Genomic DNA, 12,962 nt, shown 5'->3' on the forward strand with positions numbered 1-12,962 from the left:
GTGAATTCATGTTAAGTAGCCAACTGAGAGATCTCTGGAGGGCACCCTCATAAGTCATCTCTGTCTTGGGAATATGATGAAATTAAGAATCACAAAGAGGACTCTGTGCCTTTCCTGATACAGTGTTTATTGGGATAAATCATAATATTTTTAAATACAGATAACTACAACAAAGTACATTGGATTGGATTAGACTTAATGAATTGGCTTGATACAGAGTTATCTGCCTAAAATCTCATTATATGATATTGTGTATTGCATCCCATTGTGAGTGGTCACTAAACACCTGAATGCTGGAGCTTGTGACAGAGTTTATTTGGTGTGTACTCATCATTCCACACAAGTTCTTGTGTTTCCCCAAAAGAACTGGAGACTTAGTCTGGTATTTAATTACATATTTGAGCTTTTTGTCCATTTTTCTTTGCGTGGGTGAAAACATTGGTGAGTTGTCATCCTTTTTAGTTACCTTCACCATAAACAAACCCATACTAAGATACATGTGTGATATATAGTACATTTTTACATGATATATCCCTTTTTCCCCCCGTTATTGCTAGATTTACAAGGGCCCAGACTGGTCGTTCCGATACACAGGCCTCCAGCTGAACTGTGAATACCGATTCCGCGCATGTGCCATTCGCCAGTGCCAAGAGGCCACGGGTCACCAGGACCTGGTGGGCCCCTACAGCGCCCCAGCGCTATTCATCTCTCAGAGGACTGAACCACCGGCAAGCACCAACAAGGACACTGTGCAAACCACAAGGACACAATGGTCACAGAGCGACCAAGTGTGTGCTGCTGTCATCCTTGCACTTTTTGCTATCTTTTCCATTCTGATTGCTGTTATCATTCAGTACTTCGTCATAAAGTGAAGAAAAGAGATCTATTTTATAATGCTGCCCATTACATTTTACTTTCTCATAATCTAAAAGTAATTCTGTTCTCTTGCTTTTACAAAACCAGGCATTTAGCACCGGCATTGGGACTGATGCAAACTTTCTCAGCCACTTTAAAATGCTTACTCGTAGGTATAGGCTGACACATGTTATTAAAATGCAAGCCACAGAAATATAATCTTTTCTTTATATGCCTTCATGCAGTACAAACTCGATATGGGGCAGGCACACAGTGTTTAACGGAAAGGGTTTGACCAGTAAACGCAAGTGTAAAGATGATTTCCTGGCCCACACTTCTAAGGGTTGCTAACGTAACAGGGAAGAATGTGTAGATCGCATTTAAAACTTACACTAACAACCTTGTGCTGTACACAATATTAATCTGATGCTGTGAAAGCAATTTAGCGCTGTATTTCTACCTCCTCATTTGTCTTAATTATTTGGGAAGCAGGATTTATGCTGAAAAACAGAAGGGGCTTTTCTCAGGCAGCAAATAATAAACTGGATGGAAGAGTATGTATGAAGGAAGCTTCTTATCTGATAAATGTGGAGTTCTTCACTGCAAGTAGATGTTTTTGAAAGACTACAAGGAGATGGCACAAGTGGTTTATCTTACCCCCAGGATTTGATGTTTACTTACAAAAATGCCTCTTTTACTTCTTCTGAATATAGAAAGGAGAGAGTGAGAGACTTTCTTAGATTTGTTATTTAAATTGAAAAACACATTTCTAAAGTTGACCTTTGATTGGATGCAGTTTATACAGATGTCTGTGCCCTCTGATTTTGGCTAGTCAATAGAATTTTGAGGTAAAATTCATTATTGAATTTTTGCTGTTTCCCCAACATTCACTTGCCATATCCACCAGAAATAAGCACTGCCTTTTTTGGTTTTTTTCTTTCTTTCTTTTTTTCTCTTTTTTTTTCTTCCTTCTTTCTGTTCTTTCCTTCTTTGGGGCACCAAATCAGAAGACGAAGTGTAGTAATTTGCACCAGAAAACTTAAAGCTGCTTTTTCTTGAGATCCTAATGTTTAATGTAATGTCTCTTTGGATACTGTACCAAATTGTTGATTGCATGTAGTTAATGTTGCATTAGAGCACTTTGCAATTGCATAACTCATCAATGTTTTGTGAGCTTGCATTTGTGAGTTCTTGAATGACCAGACTGAATTTTAACAAGTATCCCATTGAACATCTTGCTAGATGTCAATGATTGCCAGTGACACAAAGCTTGTAGTGAAAACTATCTTTAAAAAAAATCCTTGTCTCATCACACTTATGTTATTTGTTATACACTTTGTAATTAGCTACTTTTAATTTATTTGAGTTACAAGATAGTGGATCATTAATGACTTCTAGTTGTGTTCAGTTTAGCATTTTTAATAGTATTAAACACTTCTGTCAGTCTTAATAATAATAAAAAAAAGGAACCTCTGTCTTGTGCTTTGAAGATCTCTGAAGAATTTCTCTTATATTAGAACGGGCATGTATTGTAATTGTTTATACGTCCAATGATCTGTGCTGTAGAATAATGTTGCTGAGTTTCGTTTTTTTTAAAGAAAAAAAAAAAGAAGAAATGGCGAAGAACTTGGCCTCCACGTGGCGAGAACGATCTGTCTTTAAAATGTACTGTATGTTTACATTTTATTTTGAATTTGTCATTTGTACGTATAGGCTGATACCTTCCCGCAGGATACCGCGATAACTGATGTTTTCTAGAACCTTCTTAAAAGTGCCATGTTTGGCAGTGCAAATGAGGTTGCGTGTCACAGCCCAGAGATTTCTTACGCTTGAATGTCTAAAACGGTAAGATTTGTTACTGCAGGTAGCCTGCAGTGACTTACGTTTTTCATAGTAAAATTCAAATGAGCTCCTATTTTTGATAGTCATTTAATAGTGTATTTGCCATTTGAGCCTCAGTGCATATTACTGCATTGAAGACAATTTTTAATGTAATCTTAATTTTACCTCATATACTGTACATTCCAAAAATAAATAAATAAAAGAAAAAGAGAAACTCTAAAGTTTTTAAAACGCTATAGATACACTACCAAACATATCACTTTACGGTTGTACAACGTCGGGCTCCATGAAGACGAACCTGTATAGTCTGATAGAAAATACATAAAACGATGTAGCAAAGTACCTTTAAGAGTCTGTGGACAATAAAAAAAGTACCTTCTTTTTCGCTGCTGGTGGTCACTCCTGTACGCGCAGCGCCGCCGCCCCCCTCCCCTCCCTCCTTCCCTGCGGGCCGGGCCGCGGGGCGGGGCGGGGCGCGCTACCTGCGCGGGCGGGGCGGGGCCGGCCGGGGCCGGGAGCGGCGCTGCCCCGGGCAAGGCGCGGCCCCGGGCGGGATGCGGCGCGGCGGCGGCCCCGGGAACGGCAGCGAGGGCGAGCCCGAGTGGCCGTGGCCGTGGCCGCCCTGCGACGAGCGGCTGTGCCCGGCGCTGCCCGTGTGGGTGCTCGTTCCCGTCACGGCCGTCTGCCTGGGGCTCTTCGTGGTCGGCGTGGCGGGCAATGTCCTCACGGTGCTGGTCATCCGCAGCTACCGCGACATGAAGACCACCACCAACCTCTACCTGGGCAGCATGGCCGTCTCGGACCTGCTCATCCTCGTGGGGCTGCCCTTCGACCTCTACCGCCTCTGGCGTTCCCGGCCCTGGATCTTCGGGCAGCTGGTGTGCCGCCTCTCGCACTACCTCAGTGAGGGCTGCACCTACTGCACCATCCTCCACATCACCGCCCTCACCGTGGAGCGCTACCTCGCCATCTGCTTCCCCCTCAAGGCCAAGGTGGTCGTCACCAAGCGCCGGGTGAAAGCCACCATCGGCGTCCTTTGGGCATTTGCCTTGCTCTCCGCCAGCCCCTTCTTCTTCCTGGTCGGCGTGGAGCAGCCCGACAACCACACCGACTTCAGCCGCGAGTGCAAGCCCACCCCGCAGGCGCTGCAGTCCGGCCTGCTGGCCACCATGTTCTGGGTCACCACCTGCTACTTCGTCCTGCCCGTCACCTGCCTCAGCGTCCTCTACGGCTTCATCGGCCGCGAGCTGTGGCGGAGCAACTCCCGCCTGCGGGGCCCCAGCTCGCTCCTCCGGGAGAAGGGGCACCGCCAGACAATCCGGATCTTGGGTGAGTCCCGCCACCATCCCGCTCGGGCTACGGCTGGGGCAAGGACCGGGGCTGAGGGTCTTGGCCGGGCTGAAGCGCCCGCGGCTCCCCTACAGGACAGGGAATAGCACAGGGGGACATCCCAGCCACGCTGCCGAGCCCACCAGTGAACTGTCACGGCAGGGATTTCACTCCCTCCCAGCTGAGGCTTCACCCGCGTGCAGCAGCACGACTGCCTTCCTCAAAAATACCCGTTTTCTGAATTTTACCAGGCAGAATCAAGTACAAGATAGCCTGCAAATTCAGAAAAAACTGTGGTAACATCAGCAGTCTCTTCCAGTGGGCAGCAACACCTCTTCAAAGAAAATTTCTACTTCTTACTGAAAAGTAAGTTCTTAGTGGTCTTTTGCAGCTCTCCAAGGAGTAAATTCACTGGTTGCCCACAGAGGCTGAGAAACAGCAACTTACCCCTTCGAGCTGTTTGGAGACAAATCCCATAATACCAAAACACTTCCTACAGATGTAGGATGCTGATAAATTTTAGTTCATTTTCTTAGTCATACATTCAGTAATCCAGCATCAGACTCGGGAAAGTTAGAGATCTTAGTCTGCCCTGGGGCTTTAATGTTTATAAGTAGTGACCAATCTAAAGGGAAAGAAAAAAATAAATCCAACTATTGACTAAGGAACATAAAACAAAATGCCCCAATTACTACTTTTGCCTACCTTTCATGTAGTTTTTACATGTCACATGGGAGATTTCTTTTACTGAGAGTGTAATCAGCTGGATGGAAATAGCATAGCACAAAGGAAAGAAACTAATCAGCCTGAGAGAATTTTGCCGACTTACTTGAGGAAGTTACTTACACTGAAGTAGGCACAGGGTTTTCCGACAGAAGCACTCATATCCACGATCTCAGAACCCCCTGAATAGGACCAGTGCCCCCTTATCTCAAAGATCCAGCAGCACCAGGTGTCTGTGGCGTATTTCAGATCCAAACTTTCTTTGGCTGCATCCTTTTTATTTAAGCTCTGAGAAGCACGGAGGATGCTCTACAAATGCATGTTTGTTTTACTTTCATACATTTATAAACAAAAACAAAAGTGTGGATACAGTACTACACTTATGTAATTGTTCCTCATCTGCTCCTGCTGTGTTGCCATTGCAAGAGGGTTTGGTATTTGTTCTCATTGTGCTAAAATGCAACACAGGACCAGGAGAACACCTGAAGTGACACGGGCTAGAGATCCGTTTAGGCAAATACCTGTCTCCAGCAGTAATGGTCTGGGGATGCATGAAAAAGCTTTAGTGGGAAAAAAATCAATTGCCCAACTACACTGTAAAGTCTTTATATTAGATATCATCCCGTCACAATGGAGGGAATTCTGTGGGACTTTGGGTGACTGAGGTGCAGCCTGGGTGTTTTTCGGTGATGCAGACAAGTTAAACAACAACTCTGCTGCAAATGGAGCTGCTGTGGAGCTTCCACAAAAACTGCTCATTCTGAGTTTTGTTTTCCTGTCTCATATGTGGCATTACAGACATAGTCAGGGGGGATTTCTGTAGTGCCTAATGTTATTATACAGATGGAATGCCACTGTTGTAGTTTACATTTTTCTCAGCAAACCTCATCTCAGTTTAGCTTAAAATCTTACCAGTTACCTTTTACTTCAAAGACTAACAGTCAGACTTGATGCTATTCCCATTTTTTAATTGTTTTCCAACAACTTAATGCCATTATTTCTATATATCATTTGTATCAGTTAGAAGAACCTGAAAAATCAGCCACGTAAAATTTAGTTTACTGGATGGTTGAAAAGTTAACTCACTCCTTAACTGCCACATGTGTTGTTTTGTCTTATAGCTGTGGTGGTTCTGGCCTTTGTAATTTGCTGGTTGCCTTTCCACATTGGCAGGATCATATTTATAAACACCCGGGACATGAGGACGATGCTGTTCTCCCAGTACTTTAATATATTCGCCCTGCAGCTTTTCTACCTGAGCGCATCCATCAACCCTGTCCTCTACAACCTCATTTCGAAGAAGTACAGGGCAGCAGCCTGCAAGCTGCTGCTGCCACGCCGAGCTGCAGAAAGGGCTTTCACTGTAACAAAAGACGCTGGGGGCTACACAGAGACCAGCGCCAGCACACGGAACGAGTACACCACCAGCTTCTGAGCCTGCATCCCACACTTCTTCGGGCATTCTTGCCCAAGGAAGGGAACATCCTTCTCGCAGGAGAGTCACAAAAGGATGGACATTTGTTAGGGCGTGTGTTATTTCGTAACTGTCTGTATTTTGGAATACTTGTATTTTTGATAACAGAGCAGGCAGGCACCATGAAGTAGGGAGAATGATGTGCAAGTCGTGAAAGATGGTAAGTCAGTAGGAAAAGCTGGAGTACATTGCCAGTAAAACCATGGGTTTACTTCATTACATATTGTTCATTGCACGTGTTCTGTGCCATTTCTAGTATTTTCTAAAAATTGTAACACCAAAGTCTGCAAAGGAGCACTTCTTGGGAGCTGTAATGGGTAAAACTCCCAGACAGCCTTCACCATTTTAAAATGTTTTTCTTATAAACAAGATTTTACAAAACACAGTCTCACAAGGAGATGGATGCAAAAAAATCACCTGCCAGCCTGAACAGCCCTGGAAAAAGAGGCTTTTTAGTACTTGGTCTTGTAATCATGAAGGGGACTTTCTTGGGCAGTTTCACTAATTTCCCTTAGGAAAGCATCTGCTGCACACAGCAGTCTCTGGCCTTAACCCTTTTGGCCTGATCCACAGGATCAAATGAGGTCTTTTATTTATATGTTAGCAACCAGTCCCCTGTTGTAAAACTTGAGATAACCCACATCATTCCTTAGGATAGATGAGCAGTGTTTGGTAAATGGTAGTGGTCCACCACGTCACATTGTGTATTGCATGTGCAAATAATACACCAAGTTAACCCAGCTTGCCACAAACGAGACCCATCCCTGAATGTGCTGGACTATGCCCAGGACCTGATGCTGCACGATGCTGCACTGCAAGTCAAAAACAAACTCACTAATTCTGCTCCAAAAGATTTTAATTGGAAACTTCAACTGGACAATTTAGGAAGGAGGCTGATTGTGAGGAAAAGCTAGAAGAAGATGCAGCAGTGTTTTCTCTAGAGGATCATTGCCTCTGTGTATTTTATTTGTTACTTTATTGGCTCTAGTGGTGTAAATCTGGACCAAAATCAATGATGTGGGACTGTGCTTACAGGAGCATCGCTGACGGTATGTCCATGTTTGCCCTTGGCTCTCTGTTAACTTCTCCTCCTTTCAGGCAGTTGTAGAGAGTGATGAGGTCCCCTCTGAGCCTCCTTTTATATAGGCTAAACACCCCCATCTCCCTCAGCTGCTCCTGAGTTGTGCTCCAGGGCCTTCCCCAGTTCTGTTGCCCTTCTCTGGACATACTCCTGCACCTCAGTGTCCTTCTTTTAGTGAGGGGCCCAGGACTGAACACAGGATTTGAGGTGTGGCCTCACTACTGCTGAGTACAGGAGGACAATCCCTGCCCTGCTCCTGCTGGCCACCCTATTGCTGACACAGGCCAGGATGCCACTGGCCTTTTTGGCCGCTTGGGCACAGCTGGCTCATGTTCAGCTGATGTTGACCAGCACCCCCAGGTGCTTTTCTGCTGGGCCATCTTCCAGACACTCTGCCCCAGCCTGTAGCCCTGCCTGGGGTTGTTGTGGCCAAAGTGGCACAAGGGACCCAGCATTTGGCCTTATTGAGCCTCATACAACTGTCCTCAGCCCATCAATGCAGCCAGTCCAGATCAATTCAACAGCTCAGAGATCTCAGGGCAGCAGAGTTGAATCCAAATCTTCTCTGAGTTTTAAAAATATGACCAGTTCTCCATTAAAGAATCTGTAACTCTGAGTCACTGAATAAAATCTAAAAAAATCTTAAGACAGAAAAAAAATCTATCTCACTGCATACACATAAAATTTCCTTTTTCTGTCAGCTTCATACTGGTAAAAGCAGTTGTCTGCAAGGCTTGGGTAAGGCTGCTTTTGCTGAGGGGTGTCATTAAGATGCTCAGTTATCATAAAGGAACAGCTGTTATTTTGGGGGGGATCAGGCAAGTTATTATGAACAGCAATCTTTGTGAATGTATGTAGACCAAGGAGAGGAAAAAAGCTTTATCATATTGATACGTGGCCATGGAGCTGCTTCTGCATGCCTGCGGTCTCCTGATAATGGCTTTTCCTTTATCAGTTGCTGCTAAATTGCACTGGGAGTGAAGTACTTGCTCATCAGAAATTTCCCCAAAAGCAATTGCATAGGTGCCAGAAGCACAAGATGAGTGGAGGAAGGAGGGAAATGCCCTAGTGGGACACTGTCCTGAACCCCCTTTTCTAGGGTGCACTCCCTGCCACAGACAGCCCTGGCACTGCTCTGCTCTGTGTGCTGGGTGTCTAAAGCAGGTCCCTCTCAGCCGGGACTCCAGCTTGCTGCTCCCAAGCTGCTCATGCATTCACTGTGTTTCTGCAGGGAGCTCCAGGCTTGGGCTGCTCCTGCCCAGCCTCAGATACTGCAGCAGCAGGCTTCTGCTCCTGCTGGCAGACTCCATGGAAATGGTACAGTTTTCTGGGAAAGTCATTTGTACCCCTGTTAAAAAGTATCCTCCTTGCATGCTTAGTAGAATAATACAGGCAGCAAAATCCACCTGTGAGCTTGCAGTGCCTTGTTAATACCATCTCCCCACCAGAACAAAGGCTTGGGAAATAGATAGTTGTGGGGGACAGTGAGCCAGCCAAAAATACACCCATCCTTCCTTGGAGGAAAGAAATTATTTAGGATGTTTGCCACTTTCCTTAGGGGACAAACCTTATCTAGACACCTTCACAGGCGTGATGAAGCAAAATGCCACCTGTCCAGCATCCTTTTCAGTTCATGTTAATTCTGTGTTTCTTATTGGTTGTTCCGTTTGACACACCCTGACCTGCAGGAGATAAAAGGTCAGATTTCTGTAAGCCCAGTAGCATTCCTACAGAGATTTCTTGGGGCACAGAGCTGAATTAACGCCTCCAGAGAGATCAGATATGAAGCTCCGTCTCTCTTCCACGTTGCTGAGAGCTGAATTTCACTAAGCCTTTTTAAAGTAAAGCTGAATTCACTATAGCAGCTGAGAGGTGTGGGGTCCATCACCACCCCAGCTGGCTATGGATGAAGTCTAGGGTGTTTACTCAGAATTAACAAGGCCTGGCACTGCTGTCTCTGGCATTCAGTACTGGATTGTGTAAGCAGGGATGTTGTAAATAAAGCAGCACTTCCCAGGAACACTGAGTCCATGAGCAGGCAGGCTATCTCTAAGTATTTCAGAAGTCATTTCCATACCATGAAAGCTATAATATACAAGAGAAAATGAACTAGAAAGAGAGAGAGAGAAAATGGGGCAGGGGTGTAAAAGAAAAGCAGAGAGACCAGATGACAAAAGGGAAGTATGGTGAGATAGTCTCTTTTTTAAAGCATGCATGTAAGTTATGTTGAAAATCACAGGAAAGAAAATCAGTGATTTGACAGAGCCCTGAGACTTGCTAGGGTTGTGGTTGTACTGAGGAAGAGCTGAACCCAAAGTTAGCCACCTGAAGCTTGAAAGGAACCTAAAACCATCCAATTTTAAACATGTGAACAGGGTTTTCTTAACAGGGAAGAAACTCTTCCTACGGACCATAGTCGAAAGGCACAACTTGGCCCCTAGCACTGAGGTGGCATTGGGTGTGGCCACCAGGAAGGAAGGAAGATAAAGAGAATGAGAGAAAGAGAGACAAGGAAAGAAAATAAGAAAATAAGAAAATAAGAAAAGAAGAAAAGAGAAAAAGAAGGGAAGGGAAGGGAAGGGAAGGGAAGGGAAGGGAAGGGAAGGGAAGGGAAGGGAAGGGAAGGGAAGGGAAGGGAAGGGAAGGGAAGGGAAGGGAAGGGAAGGGAAGGGAAGGGAAGGGAAGGGAAGGGAAGGGAAGGGAAGGGAAGGGAAGGGAAGGGAAGGGAAGGGAAGGGAAGGGAAGGGAAGGGAAGGGAAGGGAAGGGAAGGGAAGGGAAGGGAAGGGAAGGGAAGGGAAGGGAAGGGAAGGGAAGAGCAAGTTGTTTTAGAGAGGTTTGGTGCACTCAGGTGAACAAAGACCTCTCAAGTTCAAAGCTGCTCTTGTACTTGCTGAAGTGATGCTGTCTCCAAGGGCCATGTGCAGCTGACTTGGCAAACAGAAAGGTGCAAGGACACGTTTTCTCCCCGCAGTCATCCCCTCTAAAATTCCATTTGTCACTGTGCTCCATCACTCCCACAGGAAACATAAAGCCTAAGGCCATCTCAGCAATCAAACAAAGGGATTATACAAAGTAAGAAGAAAACCAAATAGGTATAAAGTGGCCCTATGTGGTCTGAAATAGCTAAACCAACAAACATGGTCTTGGCCTTGGATCAATCCAGTCTGATAGGAACAAGCCCCAGCATCCCTAGGGTGCCACTTCCTATTTGATTTAGAAGCAGGCTTAACATTACCAAAATAGGCCAATTCTATGATAAAATTAGTATCCACAAGTATATTTCAGTGCTTTAGGGAACTATTTACTGGTTTACTGTTACCATATGCTCCTGGTCACCAATGATGCTGCACTTGACTTTTGGTGGGGATTTCCTGGAGCTCAGAAGAAAACTGGGGGAAAATACTGCAAGTGGGGAAAAGGTTTGCATTTGAGGAGTTGGGGGCAAACACAAAATTTAACCACTTGTGCACCTGGTACCAGTAGATGTTAAAAGATGTAAAAAGATTAAAAGATAGTTAAAAGATTTTCCCATCAGGCAAAGCACAGCATTTTCCACAGGCACAAGTCCAGTTGTTGCATTGTTGTTTACTGCTGAGGCACAATTGGTGCTTCTCATGACAAAGCAGACCAGGGCTTGCAACATCTGGGTGAATATCAAGGGACCAAGGATCTCTGGTGCCTGTCCAGATGTCACTGATGGAACCTCAATCTGAGCCTCAAAACACTGGGAAGCAAAATCAATGTTGTCTTCTGCTCAGTGTCCCTACTGTGAGAACCCTCTGGTGACCCAAAATGTTAAGGCTGGTATCATCCAGTGCTTCCATGGGCCACACAAATCTCCAAGCATGCCACCAAAGCCTAAGGTTTCCAGAGTGTTTAAGAAAGCCAGAAAATGACTGTCTAGGTTGGGAAGTACCTAATAGAGATGAGGCTGGAATCTCTTCCTGCAGCAGCTCTAAGGAGCAGCACTGCTTTGTTTTTCCAGGGGCTGCATGTGTCCAAGAGCCCATGTCCTCAGTCCCCCATAGGCAGGATCAGAGCTGCCCTACACATCATCTCAGTCTCCTTCCCAGTGGCTGGGGGCTTCCAGGCCCACTGGAACAGCAGAACTCCAAGGATATATAACCAGGATGGGGGTGGCATGTGTCCTGAGAGAGGACAGAGAGCAGAGGGGCTGACAACTCTGTCCTGCCTCTCACTTGCCTCATCTTCCCCTCAGATTACTCCATTTGCATGCTGCCCCTTTTCCAAGATGAGTCCCTGCTCTTTCTATCTCCACTTTTGGACTTCATCTTTCTTCCCCCACTGTGGTGCACAGTGCTGTCTGCTTTCCCTCCTTTTCCCTTCTCCCAGCCAGAACTCACCAGAGGGATTCATTTATTTCTCTTTCAGAAGCGGTCTGTGACAAATACCTCTGCCAAGGGGCCCATCCAGGCTTCCAGGGATTGGTGGGGAGCCAGACACTTCGACCACAGCCTGTCCCCATCAGCCATGAGCCTGTATGAGCTCATGTTAAGGTTGTTTAAAGTTTTAACAGCACCTCTGTGTGAGCTGATTTTAAAAAAAAGATTAACCCTTAAGATGGGCTGGGTCAATTTTTTCCCAAGATATGAAGGCCACGTAAAGCCCTTGCACAAGTTCCATCGCTCCCCACAGCCCCTCATGGACACTGTCCTAGGGGCTACAGGCAAAAACGCAGGGCAGGAGAGGAAACTCAGAGTGTTTTCCCTCAACCCCAGCATGACCCCTGCATGCAACCAGGGATGTATCCACAAGGTCAACCTTTAGTGTGGGCTGCAGTCAGGTGTCCTAAACCTGAGACTCCATCAAATACCACTGTCCTTAGCAAAGAGCCCAAATTCAGCACAGTGAACCAGCCTGAGATGCATCATCTGGAGATCACTAAAACCAGTATGAAGTGACAAGAATGCAAGCCAGATGGGAGGCTGTATTTACCTGGAATGGACGAACCACCACCACTGTATTTCTGTAACACGAGGCACCCAAATCCCTGTGGAGGTTGGTGCAGTATCAGAGGTGACAGCTATCCTGGCCAGAATAAGAGAGAAAAGGCAGCAAAAGGATAAAAGTAACTTTTTTGTCCCTCTGGAACTTATTTAACATCACCCCATGTGACAAGGAGCAGCATTTCACCACAGCAAAAGCAAGTCAGTTCTGTGTCAGTGCTTGGAGAAACTCAGCCGTGATGTCACCTCACAGAGCCTGTGACAGTTCCGTAGGACTGTTGTATCAGGGTTATCCAAGCACAGCAGGACTCTGCAAGTGGCTTCAATCCCTATTTGGGCCATTCACTGAAGAGTTAGGCTCGATGATCCTTGTGGGTGCCTTTCAACTCAGAATACTCTGTGTAACTCTGCTTAATGTTTATGCACTCTGAAGCTCTCCAGAGGTTGCAAAGCAATGTCAGGAAACCTTGAAAGCAACAAAAATTACCTGGCGTCTGCTATAAATCAAGGATACCAGCACTGCCCAGCTTGCAGCTAAACTGATTATAAAGGGAAGCATATGCCCAACAAATGTGTGGCTCCTGTGCAACAAATTTTCCCCATCTTAACAAGGAAATCAGTTCCCTAATTTGAATATAGGTCTGCTTTTTGTCTGTGCTGCACAAATACACCCCAAAGACAAGTTATGTT

General features: G+C 45.6%; 2 protein-coding genes across 12 annotated transcripts in view; both read left to right on the plus strand.

Moving 5' to 3' along the window:
• Positions 1 to 2,886, plus strand: part of FNDC3A (fibronectin type III domain containing 3A) — a 113,225-nt gene extending 110,339 nt beyond the window's left edge. For all 7 annotated transcript variants that reach the window (XM_058844679.1, XM_058844670.1, XM_058844688.1 and 4 more), the window contains one exon: positions 558 to 2,886. In XM_058844679.1, the coding sequence (XP_058700662.1) occupies positions 558 to 872 (315 nt within the window). In that variant the 3' untranslated portion in view covers positions 873 to 2,886. The remainder of the gene's footprint in view (positions 1 to 557) is intronic.
• A 300-nt stretch (positions 2,887 to 3,186) lies between these two features.
• MLNR (motilin receptor) lies at positions 3,187 to 11,830 on the plus strand. 5 transcript variants are annotated; one of them, XM_058829209.1, is made up of 3 exons: positions 3,187 to 4,026; positions 4,278 to 4,392; positions 5,923 to 6,325. In XM_058829209.1, the coding sequence occupies exons 1-3, from the start codon at positions 3,252 to 3,254 to the stop codon at positions 6,182 to 6,184; spliced, it is 1,152 nt and encodes a 383-aa protein (XP_058685192.1). In that variant the 5' UTR covers positions 3,187 to 3,251; the 3' UTR covers positions 6,185 to 6,325. The 5 variants fall into 5 exon arrangements, with proteins under 5 accessions (XP_058685192.1, XP_058685195.1, XP_058685196.1 ...); XM_058829212.1 differs by having other exon boundaries at positions 5,996 to 6,140; XM_058829213.1 differs by lacking the exons at positions 4,278 to 4,392; positions 5,923 to 6,325 and adding an exon at positions 11,698 to 11,830.
• The last annotated feature ends 1,132 nt before the right edge of the window (positions 11,831 to 12,962 follow it).

The sequence above is a fragment of the Poecile atricapillus genome, chromosome 1 (genome assembly GCF_030490865.1).
Source record: "Poecile atricapillus isolate bPoeAtr1 chromosome 1, bPoeAtr1.hap1, whole genome shotgun sequence".
In the NCBI taxonomy this organism is placed as follows: Eukaryota; Metazoa; Chordata; class Aves; order Passeriformes; family Paridae; genus Poecile; species Poecile atricapillus.

What these genes read in the sequence shown, in the direction of transcription:
- MLNR (XM_058829209.1), top strand. Translation starts at nt 3,252, where the DNA reads ATGCGGCGCGGCGGCGGCCCCGGGAACGGCAGCGAGGGCGAGCCCGAG. An exon ending in CCAGACAATCCGGATCTTGG is followed by an intron (nt 4,027 to 4,277) that starts GTGAGTCCCGCC and finishes GAATTTTACCAG; the next exon opens with GCAGAATCAAGTACAAGATA. An exon ending in TTTCTACTTCTTACTGAAAA is followed by an intron (nt 4,393 to 5,922) that starts GTAAGTTCTTAG and finishes CCACATTGGCAG; the next exon opens with GATCATATTTATAAACACCC.